The sequence below is a fragment of the Tachypleus tridentatus genome, chromosome 7 (genome assembly GCF_004210375.1).
Source record: "Tachypleus tridentatus isolate NWPU-2018 chromosome 7, ASM421037v1, whole genome shotgun sequence".
In the NCBI taxonomy this organism is placed as follows: domain Eukaryota; kingdom Metazoa; phylum Arthropoda; class Merostomata; order Xiphosura; family Limulidae; genus Tachypleus; species Tachypleus tridentatus.
In genome coordinates, this window is record NC_134831.1 from 57,323,589 (window position 1) to 57,346,686 (window position 23,098).

Consider the following 23,098-nt stretch of genomic DNA (forward strand, 5'->3'; position numbering starts at 1 on the left):
GTAATTATAAGTATAAATTACCTTTCCTCAATGTTAAAAAACTTTTATCAAAAGCTTTTGGCTCTCTTACTAGAGTCTTGATCGTACAGCAATGCACTATGTGAAGAAATACGTTAAACTGCAGAAAACTGCTTTAAAATATGTATCTAGGTTATAGTTGTGACAATAACTGACACATGGTATTAAAGTTATTACACAATACAAGTCGACTGCTTTAATACAATAAACATAAGGAAAATGCAATAATATGTATTATACAGAAAAAAATGAAAATAAAGGAATTTATAAACTACAAATGATACCTCTCTCTCAGGATTTGGGTAATCTTATATACCCTGGAGGATCAGGTATACTTTGATCATAATACATGTAATATTAACCTGCTCAGGCCGTATTCCTGGTATAACAAGAATGAGAAATGCCCACATTTAAATGAGGTCAAACTAAAAATAAATCAGGCAATCAGAATTAAGGTAGGTTGTGAGTGCAGTATTAATATTATTTTGCAAGTGGCAGCCAATTTTGTTGTTTTTGTAAATATATTTGCTAATTTTTTTCCATGAAGCATAGCTTCATGAAACCAAGCACTTTGAGTGAGACAAGACAAAGGCCTAGGATGTTTACAACTGCCAAAGTACTGCAAAAATTAGATGAATCAGATAAAGATGAACAGGAATTCAATCAAATGTATTCTGAGGATGACTTGAAATCAGCTGAAGATGAAGAAAGTTTAGAAGAAGAATTTGAAAGTGATGATGGTATGCTTCAAGCCAGATTGATTGATGGTAAGGGTGATGCATATGTTATAGATGCAGGTTTGAGTAATATTTTTTCTGCACCAGAGACTGATTTACAGTTTGATGGTAATAATGCAGGCACATCTGGAAATCATATATGTGTTGAGTGCAGTGAAAAACACCTCAAATATAAAAGAAACCATTCTGGACATGTTGGGAAGACTGGCACACCAAGGTCCAGTATTGGTACTAGATTACAGGTGAATCTATTACAGATAATATCCTCAAATTTTGTGTGCTTGTGTAGTAGTTTCATGTAACCTCTGTTTCTGCAACTCATGCATTTTTATGCATTTTTGCTGTGGAGCTCAGGCCAAGGGACAATTTGGCTCCCTTGGGTCAGGGCTGATAGGGTTAAACTTTGAATAATTTATAATTTTAAAATTCTACATATTAATTTACCTACATTATGAGTCTTCAACAGCAGTATTCATCGTCATTAGTACTTTTAAAACTACAGGATCTCAACTTGAAGTGCCCTTTAGAACACAGTCTATTCTTGCTTTACTTAATCAGCATATGTTAGGTTCATTTTCTTAATGTGAAATGGCCAAGAGATATTTTACAAATTTTCAAACTGAAAATTAAGACACTACTAAAAATAATGTTTCAAATGAGACCCTCAGGCTTTGACATAATTAAATGAAGTTTGTGAGTATTTTCCCTTCAATAGAAAGAATCTACAGAACCTGAAATATTTAAAAAAATTCTCAAAAGCTATATGCAATTAACAACATTGATAAAATGTATTAACCAACAAAATATATCACTACTAAATTTAAGTGTAAAATACTGAATAGTATCACCTGATTACTAATACTAAAAATATACTGGGAGATGATGAACAGTGTATATACCAAACACTTTAAATGACTCTTAAAACGATTAGAGGTATAACACAAAAATCATCCCAAGATTCATGAGATATGTCCAAATTTAAAATAATTATGACAATAAAAATTCTTCTTCCTATAAGTTTGAACTTTTATGATATTCTCTTAAAATACAAAGTGTAGCATATACTTTTAACTCACTACCTTCCTACTGGTGTGAATTATTAACTATACTTAACTCTGAACTATGAGCTACTTACAATGATTAAATATTTACTTCCTGCACACATATGTAAACCAACAACTATTATTATAATCATATACTAACTCCTCCCTAAACATATAAAATGTGCATACTCTTACAAGAATAGATGTGAATCAATCATATATCTACCTCTTTCCAAAATGCTTAAATGAAGTCTATGTTGAACATATTGTTTCTATTGATGACTACCCATATCATTATTGAACTATGACCAACCACACTCCAGACTAGATCTTGGTGTGATCATCAACACAGAGGGTTAACTGACAAGTACACTTGCAAAAACAGTCTGCATATATTAATGCAGTGGCAAGTCACTACACGTAGGATTCATGACATCTTGGGTGACACGCTATCACCTATATACAAGTTAAAACTGAATTTTTAAGCAACTGGCATTGCAGTGCCAATGAACTAGAAACTTGGAGAAAACATTCAAACAGTGAGAATACTAAATGATTGATAGCAGTTAAAGGATACAAAATGTGAAATGAAACAACCTTTTGATTGCATGGAAACAAAAAAAGAAGTTATGAAAAACAACAATAACGTATGACAATAAAGTCAGAGCACTGAGGCTGGACACATCATCATATACAATAAATAATGTTTTGGAATTGATAAACTTCCAAACAAATGGGTGTTTTAATGAGAAATATGAGGGAAGAAACTGAAACTACAGCAATCTCATTCTACCATATACTTGTCAAGTGCCTTAACCGTTGAGTTTTATGAAAGGTTGTTGCAAGCCTTTAAGATGTGTGGTCTGAAACTGACTTTGCTGTTCACTGAAAAAGGTTGTTACAATTGAAACTGTGGCATCAAGGAACAACACATAATCAGTACAGACTGAGCAAAACCAATTGAACAATTAACGAAACAGTTCCAAGGGCAGCATAAAACCCAGGATGTCATTTTTAAAATAGTCAGTATTGTAATATATGAAAAGAAAATCCAAATGATTATTATTACATTTCAAGAAAATTCTATGTACTTTCTATTTCCATTTAAATTCTTAAAGTGACTGTTTTATATACTGAGCTTACCAGACTGTTAATATGAAAAAATAATACATTTTAAAAGATTGTGCCACAAACTCAGATGTGATATATAAAGGTCATTACTATTCTCTAACATACTAGACTTAACTTATAGTCCTATGTATGTAAAACCTGGTTATTAGTTGAGTGTTTACAGTGACAACAAACATTCCATCTTTTGAGGAACAAGATAATAACTTATGTTGTAATTTTCAGTTTTATGAATTGAAGGATGGATTAGACTGCTTAAAAACTAATGATTCTAACTGAGACAAAATTCAGTGCATTGAAGTTTAAAATGTAGGATATAAAGTTAGAAAAGGTATATCAGTATTTTCATTTCTTTTACAAAGATTACAAAACTGTACTCAAAATAAAACAGTTATAAACACATTCTTACACAAATGTGTGTTACTAATGCTTTAAATACTGAGGTAAGTGGAACCATAAGTTATATAATTAAAATTACTTTAACATAATTTAATATTACAGTGTCCTTGAAACACTTGTGAGTACAAAGTAAATTCAAATTTACTGATGGTTAGATCTGAGTGGTCAACAATCTGCTTGCATACCCTTTATTAAAATAATTTTACATCCATCTTTCAAAATTAAAACTTAACTATGATTACCATATGCCACCAATCCTTCTTACAGACAAGCTCTGTTTATGACAGACAAGAACGTAGAGTTTGAGTTATTCAAAAGATCTTACTAGAAGCTGTTAGTCAGTTAATCCTTTAACCCAGTTGGTCAAGCACTCAGTTAGTGTGATAGAAATCCAAATACAAAAAATTGAGTGGTACACACACTAACACCTTTCTTCATGTTTCAGTTACCTACCACTACATATGTAAAAATTCTTCTTCCAAGTTTGAATTTCTTAATACCACATAAACAAACTTTTTTTGCAGATTTGAATTACTAACCCTTATTCTGAGTTTATATTGCTTATTACTATATATATATAAATTATTTTTCCAGATTTGAATTACTTATTGCTAGGAATACTAATAACTATTCTTCCAAGTTTAAACTACTTATTACTACATGTTCTGACAACCATTCTTCCAGACGTGAATTTTATTGTGCTAAATATAACTTTTTTCTGGTAAGTTGTTATGCTCACATTCATAAAATATTGTAAAAGATAGATTTTCCCATGTTGAAAAGTTTTTAAAAGGTCCAATTTAATATTTATTTAAAACATTTATCATTAAATCAAGTAAGTGAAATACTGTAGGACACATAAATACAATAACATTTTGCTAATGTATAAAAATGCTAAAATATATTTCAAGAATTTATTTACATAAAAACTAAGACTAATTATTTTTTATACTAGACACAGGCATCTGTATTCATAGATAATAACATTTTAAATCTTATTTTAAAAAAGTAATTACAGGATGTAACTGTTATAGAATTGTAAGCATTTCTGTTCTGGAAAGATAAGTGATTCATCAAATAGCACTGAGTATTTCAAGAACAGATCAGGTAATACAGAGCACATACAGTTAAAACACTGGTAAAGTAATAAAAAAAAAGCAGTTATCATTATTACAGCATAAGGATACAGTAAATCACAGATAGGAACCAAATGATTCAGGTGCTCGCAGGACTGATCAACCTTCTGAAGAATCTGGTATAACTCTAAAGTGAGCTGAAAAACAAAACTTGTTCCATTAAGAGTGTAACATAGATTTAGTGGAAGCTGAAAGAAAAGATCAAATATCACATTCAAACAAAGACTAAACATCAAAGATCATGGTTGTATAATCATAATACATGTGAATCATTACTTTCATTTAGAATTATAAACTCCAAGTTACAGTGCCTCATATCTGCTGAGTAGAACATATCTTTTAACAAATAAAGATCTAATTGTATCATGCTAGGTATATTTTTTTCCAGTTCTTCTAGAAATAACATTCCAATCAAAGGCTAACAACGCAACTTACATCCATAACAATACGAGTTCGCTCAGACCACAGACGTTGAAGAAAAGGTCCAACTAAGTGGCACAGGAACAAAAACTGTTCTTCATTAGTTATTACAGGTTTCACCTGATCCTTGATGAACCTTAGAAAAATTAATTAATCATGGTAAAATCTTATATTTTGACCATTTTAGTAAGACTTAAGTTTTGTTTTAGAAGTATGTACTAAAACCTACTAGAATACTTAAAGCATGCAGCAAAAACATTACAAACACTTCTGGTACTCAATCATTTAAACATATTATTTTGATTCAATACCAGTACAAGATTTTTAAGTGGATATAAAAAATAGTGAATATGAATATAAAAGTCACTTATACCTTGTTAATGTTGAACAGCAAGTTGGACTTATATAATAATAAAACCATGTTTAAATGATTAATTAAAGATTCTACTAATTAACATTAATTTATACACTCCATCTAAATACATTAATACTTGTTTAACATTTACTTGTGACTTAACAGTATTTGAGCAATATAATATTTAACATCATTTCAAAAACTATCAGCTATTAAAATGTTATTAGGAAAGACATGACCAATCATAATGTCCAACACCATTTCAAGAACTATAACCTAATAAAATACTATTATATGAGACACAAGCAATCATAATATTTAATATCATTTTAAGAACTACTGATTAAATAAAATTATAAGAAACTGTCCTCAGGATATAGTATCTTCTGAAGCAACCACTCGCAGCTAATTTTTATTTCTATACTACTAAAGGCCACTCTTGAATGCTATATATCAAGTATTCCTAGAGTTTTAATATAAGATATTAAGAACTAAAATGCTATCATAGTGATTCTCACTATATTGTAGAATATAACCTGAAGTTAGGGATAAAGAGCATTTTTGACTTCCTCTTTTATATCTTTAAATACATTAAACTGCCAATCCTACCTTGTTTATTCATGAATGTAATAAAATGTGAGAAAAACCAATGATGCTCTAAGTTTCCAAATCCAGAATATCTAATATTAAGTATCCAAATTAAATCCTCTGTCTGTTTCATGTATGACCTTATTAAACAGATCTATTTTTAGAGTTTTATTAATCACTATACTAGTACTGGAAGAATGGCCAGATAATGAAATGAAGTTCATTTTAGTTTTAATAAACAGTTTGTCATAATTTATCAGTTGATTTAATAGTATGTCAGTAATACATATTACAAAGACAAATAACATGGCAAAATTGGATTTACCAAAAGTAAATAAATCAGGAATTTTATCAAAATCACTTGCTTTTTGAGTAATGCTATTGAAAAAAAAATAGTACTAGGTAACAAGACTGTTACATACAGATGCAATATATTGCAGTAGGGACTGGTGTTAAATGAAAGGAAATAGAAACTTTTAATTTTGTAATGTGTAAACGTCAACTTTTTCATTGCTGAGCCTAGAGATGACAGATCAGTTGATAGCCAGAGAACCTCATAAAAACAAGCCTTAAGAGTTTAACACTGAAGATTTTGGCCAAGAATTACACAGTGAAAAATAATTGTTTATTTTTCTCTCAAGCTACTCTGGGAGAAGGTAAAAAAACTGAAAAACAAAAAGAATGATAAAAGAATGAAGGAATCTAATTTCCAAATCTTTAATATTAAATTTGAGTTTTATTATCCAGACCATTTCAAGGATTGAAAGTATAGTTCCTTTCCAATAATAAAAGGACTGCTGATTTTCTGAATTTTAAGAAAATTTTCCAAATAATTTGATATAAACTGATACATAAAAACCTGACATTTAGTTTCCTTTAAATGTGTAACATAAAATAAAAATCATTCTTAAAAGCAATTAATGTGAAGTTTAATGAGCCTTATTTAACACAAAAACTTGCACAACACTACACACTAGATATATAGTCATAATATATCTAAAAAATTCCAAATATTAATTTTTTCTTCAATATGAAAACTTCAAGAGAAGTACCCTAACTTCTGGAAGAAAAAAAAAACCTATTCTTACACATATTTAAAATGTACCACTTATTATAGGTATCATGCTTGGAAATAAAGTAAGATCTACTTTGGGAGGAAATTTAATTATTACATATTCCTATTAGGTCAAGAGTTCACAAGGCCATCTATGAATGAGTAAAGAAACTAGTATAATTTCATGAATTATTTAGTTACTGAAAAATTTAAAAGGGATTAAAATCAGCTTATTCTTAATATGTCAGGTATTCAGCTTCTTGAAACATTAAGCAGTTTTTGCTATGGACTTTGGAACATTATACACTTCAGGTTGTTGTTAGATGTTGAACAGTTTCTTTCAAGGATTAAAACAATTAAAAAAAAATTTTAGAATATATGTTGGTAACTTAATTTTATAATAAACAGCATCCAGTACCTCCTGGAACATGGATTGACTTTCCATTAATTAATATGTATACAACAAACTTTCCAATATTCAACCAAAAACTACATAAAAAATATTTATGGATGAACCTATTTTAATAACTGCAAAAAAAAGGTTTTTGTGGAATGTTTTGTTAGGCATATATGATTAGAGCTCTTCATATGAAATAAATAAAAGTTGAAAGCCTTAAGTTTCTTCTCACACAGATGGTAATATAAAAAAATATATAAATACATAAATTTTCATACATAAGTAAAATTTTTCATAGCACTCAAAATTGAGAATAATTCTAAATGTTTTATGAGAATAAATAAAACATGCATTCAAATATAATTTTCTGTGATGTAATAAATGAAAAGGTGAATACTATATTATAATGTTTGTAATGAATTAATGAGGAATAAGAGGAGAAAACACAAGTGAAGATCTTATTATGTTTGTAAGCTAACTTGACAATAAATTTTATATATCTACCATAGCTACAGATTATTCTAAAAAAAACAAAAACCTATCTATTACATAAATAAATATACAGAAGGCCTTACTGGGGCAAGACACTCATCTGACCAATGCTTGCATGGTACCAAACTGCATGTGTAAGAGCAACAAGATAGCTACACTGTATTTCACACATGCTCTCATGGTTGCTGCTAAAGTCAAACACTTGGAACACATCCAGAGTAGGAGATGGAGAACTAAGAAGTGGATTCTGAATCATTTCTAAGATCTTATTGTGCAGAGCAGACCAGTAACTCTCCTGAAACACACAAAGAACATCTTCTTTGCTTAGCAAAAAATATAAAACAAAATACAGTTACTACAAACAAATCAACAGTTTAAACAGCACTTAGATTAACTTCCTTTTAAAATATTATTTCTTTAATTTAATTACTGTTTGGACCACAAAACAATGACGTTTATAAGCTATTCTGCTAAGCAACATTTAGCTTGTTTGTAAGTTACAAAAATACCCCATATAATTTCTGTAACTTACAAATAAGCTAAAACCCACTTCAAGTAAAAATGCATCTCAGAACGGCTGATATGGGTATTAACACTTTTATTAATAAAGCATAGAACAACATTTCAACCTTCCTAGCCTAAAGATGACCTAGCAAAGTTGAAACATTGTTCGGTGCTTTATTAGTAAAAATGTTAATACCCATACCAGCCATTCATGATTCAACCTTTGAGGTCTCAACTTAATTATGTTAGTACATAAGTCACCACATGATTTACTGTCATGAAAGTAGCTGAGACACAGTGATAAACATACCACTGTAACAGCCATGACATTGTTATAGAGCAGTAGGAGTAAGGAAAAAAATGTTTTATTTACTTTAGGGACTCTCTGCACACACACACACACACATACAATGTGCATGATTTAATTATTATTGTATGTAAATATTGCTTAAACCACAGCCACAATTCCAAATGGACAGATTTGTCAAAAGTCAAGAAATAATCAAAACTATTAACTTATCAGCATTAACAGAACTGTTGAATATGACTATTAAGAGACTTGCACAATATTCTTGTTAAATGTCAGTAAAAAAAAATAACATTCTATGCACACCACTGCTTATATGATAATCTAAGTTTAATTATTAATTAAAGCAAGCATTAAACTAATTACTAATGTGATGAAAGGAACTGTTATTCAAACCTAGGTATTCATGATAAGAAAGCCAGTTGTTCTATCCCTTGTTCCTTCCTGTCAGCATGTAATAGTCATTGTTAAGACTTCATTAAGGATGGTAGCAGTTGAAACAAAGGGTAAAACTAACTAGCGAGTAGTGAACTGCTATAAGCCTTGAGAATGCATTTCTTCCAAAAAAATTGCACTATTCATTTACTGATATATAACAATGTTTTCTTTATTATTACTATGGTAAGTGTTATGCTGCATCAAAAAGTTATTTCATTGACAAAATTTAATCAAATATGTCTTATACACCTGATCATGATCTCAAATGTAGACTGTTAGTTAATCATTCACATGCAAACAACATAGCAACAAATGTGATATTACTGTAAAAGATTTACACTTGTCCTCATTCGTGTGTTTTTTGGTAATAAGCCTATGAATGTTCCGAACATACATAACTAAAAAGAATTTAATACTCCGAACTAGAAGTAACTTACAGAAATAGCTCTGAGAGTTCCACAATTTATTTTTGATGAGCAATAAAAAAAATCTGGATTCATATATGTTTTATAACAGAGTTAATAGGAATACCAGAAAATAACAAATGTTTAATGAAAGTGTTGTGAAGGTGATCAATCAACCTTTCACAAACTTTACAAGAGTCACCAAACTTATGGCTCTCGAGGTCATTTTGTCCGGCTCGCGAGCAGCAAGCCACTTGGAAATAAAGAGTGACATTTCATCAAATGTCCAACTGTTCTAACAAAATAAATCACACCGATGGTCGCTTTAAGCTGGCAAACACAAGACGTTATGATAAAAAGAAACAATGGCTGTCACGCGCATTTTTAACCAATAGGAAAACTCTTCTTTCGTCCTTGCTGCCCGTTTATTCATATCGAGGCACATATCTATGAAAACATTAGGATTTCAAAAACAAGTAGAAACTTAAACCTCATCCTATCGACTCATCTTGTAAATTCAGCAACTTAGGGTTACCACTTCAGCAAGCTCATTTCTCTTAGTAGTCGGGTTATGCGCTTTTCGTGACTCATTCTTAAGTAAGTGTCGTGGTAAATGTACGTTTCAATATATTTTGTTTGTGCATTCTTGGACTAGTACAATACTTTTCTCACAGCATTCTGTGTTTTTTATTTTCAGATCCTGTTTTATTTTCACCCATCGTTATGGCTGCTTTTAAAAGAAGAAAAGTGGACTCTGAGTGTCGTGCTTTCAATGAAGAATGGGGAGAAAAGTACTTCTTTATGGAAACAAAAAACCTGAAAGCTACTTGTGTGATATGCACTGAAAGTGTTGCCGTTTTGAAAGAGTACAATTTTCGGTGTCACTATGAAACAAAACATCTATCAATATGTATGAAATTTTCAGGAAAGTCCTGTTCTGAGAAATTTGAATCCATGAAATGTGTTTTTGAATCTCAAAAGAATCTCTTCACGAGAAAGTTTGCTGAAAATGAATCTGTCACTCATACAAGTTACAAAATAGTGCATAGGATGGCAGAGCGAGGAAAACCTTTTACTGATGGCAACTTTATCAAAGTGTATGATGGAAGCAGCAAATGAGCTGTGTCCTGAAAAAGCCAATTTCAGTATCAGCCTTTCAGCAACTTCAGTTGTACAGAGAACAGAAAAACATGGAGAGAACATCGCATTACAGGTACGCCAAAAAGCTAGAAACTTCCTATGGTATTCTCTGGCACTGGATGAGTCTACTGATCTCTCGAGTACGTCACAACTTCTTGTGTTCATTCGTGGAGTTAATTTGGACTTTCAGATCACGGAAGAGTTGGCATCAGTTTGCAGCATGCACAGAAGAGTTGGTATCAGTTTGCAGCATGCACGGGAAGAACAACTGGAGAAGACATTTTCATGGAAGTGCATAAAACTTTGAAACACTATAACCTTCAGGGGAATCAGCTTAGAGGTGTAACAGTTGATGGAGGAAAAAACATGGCTGGAGTAAAGAAGGGTCTGGTGGGGTTGATCAGGAAACAGTTGGAAGATCTTCAACTCTCAAGTGCTCTGTTCATACACTGCACCATACATTAGCAAGCACTCTGTGGAAAAGACTCAGATATTTCTTGCATACTGAAACCAGTCATTTCTGCAGTGAACTTCATTCGGGATCATGCACTTAATCATCGCCAGTTCAAGGCATTTCTTGAAGAAATTGATTCGGATTTCTGTGACTTGCCTTATCACATGGCAGTGAGGTGACTCAGCTGCGGTAAAGTCTTGTCTCGTTTTTATAAGTAGAGAAGAGAAATAAATATATTTCTTATCAAGAAATATAGAGCCAATCAACATCTGTCAGATCCAACCTGGTTGTCAAAGTTGTCATTCTTGGTTGACATCACATCCCACATGAATGAATTGAACATGAAACTTCAGGGGAAGAATAACCTTGTCTGTGATTTCTATAGAATCATTAAAGAATTTCAGAGAAACTGTCATTGTTTGTAGCACATTTGGAAGGAGGAAACCTCTCTCATTTTCAGTGTTTCAATAAGTTTCATGCTGGAATCACAGTAGATGTCAACCTGGAGTTTCAGAAAAAGATTATTGGTGATTTAAATAAGCATTTTTAGAGAGATTTTTGGATCTCGAGAGAATCAAAAGTGACAGTCTCCTTTTTCAGAATCCTTTTGATTGTGTCATTGATGACGTGCCAGTAGAACTTCAGCTGGAAGTCATCGATTTGCAAGGAAATGACTTGTTGAAAGCAAAACACAGAGAGAAGCAACTTATTGAATTTTACAGCTGCATACCTCAAGATAATTTTCCAAAGCTGAAGCAGTTCGCATCTGGTATGGCATCAGTGTTCGGAACAACTTATGTCTGTGAACAAGCATTTTCAAAAATGAAGTATGTAAAGTCGGTACATCTATCAAGATTGACTGATGAGCATTTTAAAGCAATTATAATGATTGGATGCAGCAATTCAAAACTGAACATTGAAGATATTTTGAAAGCCAAATACCAATTTCATAAATCTCACTAACTTTTTTGCAGCTCAATGAAATTCAGATATGTACTCACTGTGTGCAATGTGACAATTGTTTTTGCTATTGTCACCTTTTTTGATAACCTTTTGGTAAATAAAAATGTTGGTTGTATTTCTGTTTGTTTTTTATTATATGTGTGTATTGCCTGCTACTCCCACATGGCTAATGTAGCATCCTAAACTTAGTCTTTAACAGAGAGCTTTTGTTCTAGCTTATGAGTATTGAACATAATGATCATGCAGCCTGCGCTTCTCATTCCCAAAGTAATTTGGTCCCCTGTGAAAAAAGTTTGGTGACCCCTGTTCCAGTCAACAGGGTAGATTATGGATATTTTTGCAAGGTTCCTGGTTGAGGACTCAATTTTTCTGTTGGAATGAGCAAGAATCCTGAAATATTGTCATAATATGAAATAAAAACCCTATAACTTGGGCACTTTTGAAAGCTCCTGGGTTATAGGGTTTTTTATTTCATTTTTATCAAGACTTCTTAAACATATGCATTTTTCTAACATCATGAATGTTGTCATAATATAATGTTCTAGCAAAAAGTGTAACCATAAAAACCCTTCCAGATGATGCCCTTTTGTCAGTCATGTCTCTTAAACATCAGCTGTGATGATTATGACATGAGATGACATTTCTTTCACAGATACTTAAAATTATAAACATGCACTTATTGTTTTAACTGGATGATCTTCTCACAGTTAAAGACACTTGTGAAAGAAACATACTAAATTACTTGATATTTCACAAGCTCTAAGTAGCTATGAAAAAACATTTATATATATAAATCTGTGAGGGTTATAGAGCTAAGGAAATTATTCCTCCATAGCCAGCTCAAAACTAGGGAAATTTTGATGTCTTAACTTACAGGTAGGGCTGTGAGGGTTAATCCAACAGCATTCATCCAGGATGAAATGTTTGCTCGAGGTAATACTGCATGGCTAAAAAAGAGGAAAATGCAAAGGTAACATCTAGATTATTCAGAAAATAAAATATGTTTACTCCTTAAGGAATATTTATGTGTAGATATGACAAAGCTATTGCACTGTTTGTGCAACTATAATAAACAACAAGAATCATTGTTTCAGTTTTAACCTCATGTTCTAAGGCCAATATAAAACCCACACACTGTGATGTACATATGAATGAAACTTACAATCTAAATTTCACTTTAAGTTTATGTGGGATAAATGGTTAGGTTACAGACCCTCAAGATTCCTAATTTTGAATTACTAACAAAAGAGAGGGCAGCCAGCTGGCAGCATCTGTCACTACAATAGTTTTATCAAAGCTTTCTTGCAGCAAATAAAATTGACTGTGCCACTTTTATAACATGTCTACAGATGAAATTGCACTGTGTATTCAGTGGTACAGTGCCTCAACCTAAACCCTCCAATCTGTAGATTGATGTGCTAACAACCAGGGCACACTTTGTTCAAAAGTGAGTACACAAAACCAAACATTGTAATGTACTAACGGTTATAATTTTCGTATACTGAAATTGTATTTCTGATAGTACTTACTTCCTGTCACATAAATAACTATTCTTGTTCAGTGCTGTCCTCTATATGCAAAAACATTTTTTTAACATGTTACAAGCCTTTTATTTCTTCTCCATTGGAATTGACTGATTCCAATGAATCTTTCATGCAAATCACTATATGTCAACTTTCCATCAATGAGCATGCTCCATACTTTCATAATGCATGTGATTCCCTCTAATAATTTCTACTGATCTATTACTTCAAGTTTTGGCAGATGAAAACAGTAGTGTTCAGTGGGAATGAAGGTTGAAAAGTGTGAGAGGAGGTAAGTATCTATTGGAAATACATTTTCAGTATAGGAAAATTATAACTTCTGATATAGTACCATACCTCCCAACTACCATTATCAAAAAGATGTCTGTATAATGTAAACCATCTTCCTGAGAAGTGAAAATGACCAAAACAGCCTCAAGCACAATAACATCCTCAGATTAATAAGCATTAAGGGATATCAGAAGGGAAATAATTGTAATAATTTGCAAGTATCTCTACTGTGACCCAAAATATGGATGGAGTATAACTGATGGTGGAATATAGATATCTATAATACATGTGTATGGACTTAATATTGATTGGTTCAACTATAAATCCAAAACCCAGCCACTGGGAACTGACATCCAGTAAAATCCCAGTAGAAGAGGTGAATTGCAATTTCTATGGCTTACTCCCATTTATGTGTGTTTTATAATGGAGATATCACATCATTCTATATAAATTGTCTGTATCTGTATTTCAATAACCCATTCCAGAGGACTCCTCCATGATTCATCACCCCAGCACCTTGGAACTGGAAAGTGGTAAGGATTTTCAAACTCCACTAAAAGAAAAAAGGAGAAACTTGATTGAAAGTCTGGAGGAGCATCAACATTTGAGAAAGTGCAATGGGTATTCATGAAGTCCTATTTTTAAACGTGGTTTATTCAGTACAAGATATGGTAAAGATGGGGAGCTATCCCTTCCTGTTTTACCCTTGTAGACTATAGGTGAATACCATCCAGTATGGAGAAAGTTTTTTAATTCCATCATGAGGATAAAGCTACAAGCAACCTTATGGAACACCCCCATCTCTGCAGTGTGCATTATATGACCATGGAAATATAATATGTAGGTTGACATGGTCTTATAGTGCAGATTTGATCTGTTAAAGAATATCTGATCAGATGCCACTCACCATAAGTAATGAGAAAGAATGAAAAGGAAAAGAGGCTCCTTAAGAGGAAAAAAATATGAATACATAACTTAACCAGAATTCTGAAGAATGGCTACAAGTTAAAAACAATAACCCAAAGAGGAAGAAAACTGCAATCTGATGCAAATAGTGAGACATGAACATGTCACAGGTAGTCCATATGCTCAATTAAAGAAGTACTTCCAATGGACAGTGAAGGTAAAATACCAATAAAAAGGTAAGATGTTGAATTGGATGAGAAGACACCTGGAACAAAGATGACAAGATGAAACAAGCCAACTGAGTCAAGAGCTGAACCCAATTGGCAAAGATAGAAGGAGAAAGATCATAAACAGAGGATGGCTACCAAGGAAAAAAAGGCAGGAATGGACACCACATAATAAAACCATGTGGGTAATATAACACAGAAGAGCACATATGGGACATAGAAATCTATCTGGATCAAACTAAGGATAGATAAGTGAAACAGAAGGAAGGGAAAGTGGCTAAATGGATCAGTTATTCTTATGAACCACCAAAAAGCTAGGGAGGAAATATGATCCAGAGAAAGAAGGTATGTATAGAGATAAAGAGTACATGAAGCATTAACAGAAAATAAACAGACCACTAATATCCACAGGTAAAAGAAAGGTGAAACAAGAAGCTCTGGGGGAGTGGTGTGAACTTAGGAAAAGTGAGACAGTGCGTGACCACATTAACATTCCCATCTGTAAAGCCAACAAACAACAAATTTAGTAGAAACACATTAACAGGCAAAAGTGTAAGAGAGATAAAGACCTGTGGAATTGGGAAACAAAAAGTGTAAGACATGGCTACCTGATAATCTGAGATCAAGAAGGGCCTTGATCCAAAAGTCATGTGAGGAAATCCACATGACAAAAAAAAAAGTGTGCTGACCAGGTGAAAACCCTACACCCAGAAACTCAGGACAAAAAATGTCCCATTTGCAGTAAAAAACTTTCAAGGGGGAAGGGTGAATGAAGCAAGCCAGAAAAGAAGATAATCATCTGGAGATGCCTGATCTCCTTGTCACTGACCAGAAGAAAACCAGGGGTGAAGACACAGGACAGTAAGGTCCAGGTGAAACCCTGCTGACTATGGGTGGCAAAGAAAGGACAAAGTCAGAGGAATGGTAATGGAGAAGAAAGTTAGAGCTGGAGAAGTCACAGTTAAGACAATCAGGAATAAACTATAAGAAGGACTGGACATGGAGTATTATAGATGACTGAAATAACTCAAGAGAAAAAGGACAATGGGTGGACAGAAAATGAGTTGGTACAATCTTGGCTGAAAACATCAATAGCTAGAGCATGAAGACAAGAGACTGAAGACCAAAACCCAGGCACCTGATACATGACAAAAGGATATGAATATTGAGTGTGTGAATCAAAAAAGAAGATTCAACATATGAATACAGATGGATCAAGACCAGGTGCCACTCTGGTGATAGAGATGAGCAACCACAGAAGAAAAGTGGAAATGAATCATTGGTTTATGATTTCTGGCCAGATAGATAAAATGAACCAAAACATGATGTAGAACAAGAGGTTTCATGATGATGATAATACCTCTCAGCCACAGACTAAAACCCCAAATATTCCCATTGATCAACCCACCCACCCTCATCCCAAAAGGGATATATCCATCAAATATATAAATCTGTATAAATAGCAGGAAATGGGACATCCACTGATTTGTGAGTTGTGTCTACCCACCAATATCTCAATGCCAATCATCAGCAAGGGTAGAATAAATGGTAATATGGGCCAAGAAAGAATCCCTTGTGAGATTCCACTGGTTGTGAAGAGCCCATGAGCCCTGCACATGAGCCTGATCTGAGGGGATAAAGATTACCATGGAGAATGACATCCCTAAAAGCAACAGAATCAATGCCTCAATGCCAATCATCAGCAAGGGTAGAAGGAATGGTAATATGGGCCAAGAAAGGATCCCTTGTCAGATTCTACCAGTTGTGAAAAGCCCATAAGAGCCTACACATGAGCCTGATCTGAGGGGATAAAGATTACCATGGAGAATCACATCCCCAAAAGCAACATAACTTTGCAAGTTGTAATAGAACTGAAAACCCATTGAACAAAGTCAAAGAGAAGAGGGTTAGACTTGACTGAGATGGGTGTTGAAAAAACAACACCCAAGTGAACAAAATATTGAACAGTTCACAGTAAGGACTTTTTCAACTTGATTAACCAACCACTACAGCCACCTACAACAGTAGCTGATAAGAACAATGAACAGAACCCTGCTTGGAATTAACTAACAGTAGTCAATAGTCCACAGAAAAAGGAAAGCACAACCTGAGAGCATGCAAGTAAGAAAGAAATCCTCTGACCTCCCAACAAATAAACAGGACTGAAACAGGTCCAAAGGGCAATGGACACAACAGACATACCGCCCTTAGGAGAACAAACCAAAATGAGGGTCTTGAGTGACAAGATATTGAAATATACAAATACACATTTGTGACCTTCTGTATCATGATTTATAAACCTGCAGAAAATGCAATCAAAGACTTTGAAACAGCTAGAAGGCAAAATAGGGCACACTGAAAACTAAACTGAGGCAGACTATTCTAGTACAGGCAGCAATCTCTGGTTTGTCATGAGGATAACAAACAGCCTGGAATAAAAGCCTGTAGAAAGATGATGAACAGGTGCAATGTCCTTTTGAGACAGGAAATATTGTACTGCCTCGGACAGATGCTGGCTGATGACAGGATCTTCAGTCAAGGGTAAGAAAATGTGGAAAGAAATAGCAGGGCAAATTCTTTTCATAAAACTTGAAGAATTCATGGACCTGTTTTAAAAGATGCCAAAGGATAAGAAAATCATACATTTAAGCTTCTACTTGACCAAAATACACTGGTTTATTCCCAGTACTTTGGGCAACATGCCCACTGATGTTGAGTAAAACTATAAGATGAAAACCCCAGAAGAAGGAACAGGTAAGGGTAGATAAGGGTCAGGACAAGAAAGGAAGAAGTGCTTGTCATGGTTCCAACTGAGATAAATGCGCAACCAAAGAGTAAAGAATAGAATGTTGATGCACAAATTACATGTGTGATTTCAAAAGTCTCAGATATATGATTGAAAACATACTGTTAAAGCAAAAAAGGCCATATGTAAATCCCTAAAAGAAAGATGCAGCAAATAAACCTGGGAAAAGATTGAAATGTAACCCAGAAAATCCCAACAACAGTGAAACTGTTTGTGTGAAGTAAAAGCCAAAGACAACAAAAGACCAAAACTGGAGGTAATAAGGAAACAGAAAAATGAGGAATTGGATAAAACATCACGTACCTAAGAAATCATGTTGAAAAATCCCATATTAGGCTTAGCTGAATTTACAGAATGGGTAGAAAGAGACAACAAAATCTGGTAGTGTAAAAAGGCTATAAAATCTTCCTCAGCCTGAGCAGGCTTGGCTTGTTCTTGAAGATTTTCACGAAAAAGAGGTTAACATATATAATCATCAATCTCATGGCAGATAATAAATAGCAGAAAAATCCAATGACATATCTCCCCAACTGTAGTCTGTAAAAATAGTGCTAGAAGTATAATGCCCAAAGTCAGAACACAAACCTCAGAATTCACTGTGAAAATACATAAATGAAAGTATTTGATGTAAAATATGAGTGTGAGAAAGGAAAAAAAGATTGGGAAATTAAGTTAAAGCAAAAGATTTCTTCAATGTAAAGAAAAGAAAATGAGGAAGAAATCCCACTTAAGAAATTAAACTATTAAAATCACAAAAATGATTCACATGAAGAACACCAAAATAAAAAACGTCAAAACTGCCAAGTGAGAAGTGATAGTTCGATGGAAATGAAAAGAGAGATTCATAGGTGCCATAAGAGAATGTCACACACTGGAATTAGTCAATGGAAGTGGAGATAAAAGGTTTGTGGCATGAATCAAAAATTTACTTTACATATAGAGGACAGCACTGAACAAGAATAGATGTTTATGTCAGTGAAAGTCATGCACCATATTGAAATTATGAGGTATCTACACTTTAGAAAGTGTGAAGTAATTCAAGATTCATCAATATTATTAAACCCAGTTCTGTTCAGCTGTACGATCCTGTATCCTTCTTGTTTATATTCATAAGATTGAACCATTATTTTTCAGTAAATAGAAGGAAACTATTACTTTATTACTTTAATGATTTCACCTGGTGCTCCCTTAGCAGTAATGAACAAAATAGTTAGTGAGCTTCACAAATAACTTGTTTCATAAGATAGTTACTTTCAAGGAAGAAAATCATTCATAGTTTTAAATATGCATAATACATTTATGTTTCTACACAGAAATAAAAATTCAAAGATAAAATAAACATATAATCAAACAACTTCATTACTACTAAGAAAATTCACAATCATCTTCTGCAATTATGCTACCAATAATTATGCCAGTATCATAAATAATTTTCTATTTTTGGACTTCAAAAAATTAGTAAATTTATCAAATGAAATATATATACAGATATCAGACAAAAAGGTTTCAAATATTAAGCAAAATATTTATGAATACCATGAAACCTTTTAAAACATTAATTAAAAGTAATAACTGGGAAATAAATGTTAAAAACTAGATACAACAAATAAACAAAGAGGAGAAAAATTTGCTTTCAATGCAGGAATTTATTTTGTAACTAATTTTCTTATTACTTTTTTTTTAAATATTATTGTAAACTATTACTGTTAGTACAGCTAACAACCAAATTTATTGAACTATTCTTTTATTTAAATTTTTACGTAATTTCCTATTTTTATAGTTTTTTTTTTAAACCTATTTTACAAGTTCCTTTCTAATTTTTCATAAAAGGTAAGCCACTTTTGAACAACTTTATAGATATCTATTGAATTTTTCTTTAATCATTAGTTTAACAAGAATATTTCCAAATTAAAATAATAAAATACAAAGAAATGCTCACTTTAACATTTTCTACATCATTCAATCATTTATTACAACATATTTCTTAATCTGTTATTACCTACAAGTAGTTACAATATCTCACAGTTGTACCCCAATTTAATACTCAAAAGAACTAGTAAAACCTTTAAAAATTAATTGAACATTATAAATGCCATTTCCTTTTTTAAGTTCCCTACATTTTCAAGTGATAAACAATACATGCTTCCTAACTGATGTAAAATTCTAATAATCACCATAAGTCCTCTACCATTACAAATATGTAATTACGTTTAAATAATACAAAATTTACAATTCCTTATATTCCAATTTATATGATGCAGAATACATTTTTCTATACTGATGTAAAGTTCATTTTAATAATCTCTTTAGAACAAGATAATGTATTATCTACTCTATACAATTTATCTGGGACTATGAATCTAAAAAAAAAATAACTAAAGAAACTTGTTTGGAAAGAGATTACCTATTATCTCTCTAGGGTTATAAGCAAATATCAACCAATTAAGAACCTTAATAAGAATAAAATAATCTATTATAAATCCTAGATAATAATATCTATACAAGATCATGAACCAACATAAGCTAAAAAGATCTTGACTAGAAAACAATCTCTTGTCTGGTTCAGGTTTACATCATCATACCTAAAGTTCAAAACCTATTACTAACAAGAACAGTTTTTAGGCAATTCATTCCTTCCAACCAGAAATTTCTGTCAGTAACACAAGTTCTTTTAGTGCATTAACAATACGAGAAGCAATCTTTCCTCTGGTCATGTTGCTCAACATCTAGTCTACAAGAAAATTCATTATTCAATTAAATAACAATTACCTCTTACTAAACAGCCATATACAGGATTAACTGAATTGCATGAACACTTGCATGTGATGGGTAAAATCTAGTGAATATTAAAATTTGTAGACCAATGTTGGTCACTTCTAAATACTCAGCATACTGTTGTATCCTGAAGAAAGTGTTGAGTAAAGAAATAACTATTGACCTACCCTTTCAGGACCACATCAAGTAGGTTGGAACCCACTGTACTTGCGGACACTGGTAAAGCCATAATTTCCACACCAGTAATATGAAGAGCATGGGCAGCTGGATTTGGAAACTCATTGAAACGCCAGTCCATGTGTGGAAAAACATGCTTTCCATTAATTGCTGAGAGATTTGGGTTAAGAAATGAAAAAAGTAAGTTCAGTAGTAGTGCTAAATATATTTGCCTACACTCATACATAAAGCTGAGTTGCTTGCATGCTTCATTTCACAAATTGTTATGAGGAACTAGCTGAACCAATTTTGAGAATTAATACATCAGTATATTTTTTTCATACTTGGGATTTACATATGTACAAATATCATTTATATCTGTAAAAAGTACCTTGTAACAATCAAGTTATCAAAGTTCTTTATTTTACAAATCCTTACTGAATAAAAAAGTATTAATGTCAGTCAGAAATGTTTCTCAAAATAAAATCTTATTCCTTAAGGAACACCTGAGGTTTCTATGTTAACTGTGATACTCAACAACAAAAATATCATTTCCACTGAAACATTGATGCTTATGTACAACAGTAATACTCTGTAAGAAAATGCAATGCAATTTATACTGTCAAATTGCTTTGTATTTTTGACATGATATACTTAATGGATATACCAATATCTTATTAACATAGATACAAAAAGCATCAAAAGCTATCTACTTCTAAAACAAATAGAAACTACTCTTTTAGAACAAACAGAGTTGTTAACTCATTTCAACACAACCTCTTTTATTCACTTCATTAAGAAGTTTGAAAATTTAAATTTTTTGGTACTTTAAAAAAATGATACTGTTTACTAGACGTTCCATAAGACGAACATAGTAGTCAAGCTCTGGCATCCAGTTGATGTCTTCAGAAGGACGTTGGGCATAAGCCAAAAAGTCTTCAGTTAATGCCCAATCTCGAGGACGGATGTCCTTCAGAGAACCTAAACCAACACGTTAACGTTTCATCATTACAATTTAGAGATCTGTATATACTGAAAGTAAATACTTTATAAAAATAATGGTTTGTGTCTGAAGTTGCTTTTTGAACTACTGCTTCCATTATCCTGCCAGTCTGATGAATACAATTACAAATTACTGTCTAAGATAATAAATTACATTGTAATATGAATCTGCAGTGGATTGCAAAGTTTACCTTATATTACAGCTCATGATAGACTTTCCAAAATCTCTGTATTGCACTTGGACATTCACTTCCAAGGTCCTTTTTAAGTAAATCAAAGGTACAAAAGTCCACTCTTGACTTCACACACACACACACACACACACACGTTTATATATATGTGTTCCATTCGGATTGCATGTGATTCCATGGAAAACGCTGAAAGCTTTCTTTTGCAAAATGTTGTCTTTTGGCTTTAACTACCTCACTGTGCAAATATTTTTCCCCAGATAGTGCTATGTCATATGCTTTCAGCCATAACTGTATCCATGCAGTGTTACACTCTAAAATGATTAACAATTCACCATGAATCAGGTGTATTTGTAGTAAATACACTGCTTGTGGTGACACACGCTACATTTTAATGTACAAATAAACCTTACTAAGTGTGACACATTTGGTCAACATATTCAATTATGCTGTCACTAAGTTTAGCACAAAATCAGTTAAATTATAACAGAATAAGACATATTTTTTGTGCATATTATTGGTTTGTAAATTGCATATTTGAAGTAAATAAAAATTCAATAAAGTACACAACCTTGCCAAAAATTAAGGTTAACTTTTATTAAGACTCTTGAGTGTAAAAAAACATAAGACTTTCACAGAAATACTAAATTTATTGTTTTTATGCACATTTATTGCTATAAAAGTAATTAAAATATAAAAACCTGAAGTTTATTAGATTAGATAAAGAAACAAAAATTAAAAAGAAAACTTCTCAGTGAGGCATACACACGTTGCAAGAGTGTTACATAATTCAGTAATTTACTTATCATGAGTTATTTACTCACTGAGTGACTTCTCGGATTTAATAATTAGAGTTGGTTCAAAGAACAATGAAACAATAAAATAAAAGAAAAAGTGAGGTAAACTGTTACAAGCCCAAGACTGTTTAGGATAAATAATTGTTATAATCTGCAGTCACTCTAGAAAGTAAAAAAAGTAATTTAGATTTATTTCCTTTTTTGTTGTGGTGTTTGAAAGATCAGTCAAATCAAACAAGTTCATAATATGATAGGGTGGATAAAAATAACAGATAAAATATAAAATTATACTGAAAACAAACTTTAGACATTCACTTGGAAAGTTCTAGAGGTTAAGCAAATTAAAGCAGAAAACTGTAAGGTGAAAAACTATAAAACATATAAACTCTTGCATCTTTGACTTTTACGTTACCCATAGTACAACATAAATTATGACAAAGAGTATATTAA

At 32.3% G+C, this 23,098-nt stretch overlaps 1 protein-coding gene across 1 annotated transcript in view; it reads right to left on the bottom strand.

The window, feature by feature from the left end:
- Nucleotides 1–23,098, bottom strand: part of MED23 (mediator complex subunit 23) — a 106,632-nt gene that overhangs the window by 687 nt on the left and 82,847 nt on the right. The window contains 6 exon segments of the mRNA XM_076511876.1: nt 4,513–4,598; nt 4,897–5,017; nt 7,851–8,062; nt 12,852–12,924; nt 20,673–20,832; nt 21,505–21,642. Of these exon segments, the coding sequence (XP_076367991.1) occupies nt 4,513–4,598; nt 4,897–5,017; nt 7,851–8,062; nt 12,852–12,924; nt 20,673–20,832; nt 21,505–21,642 (790 nt within the window).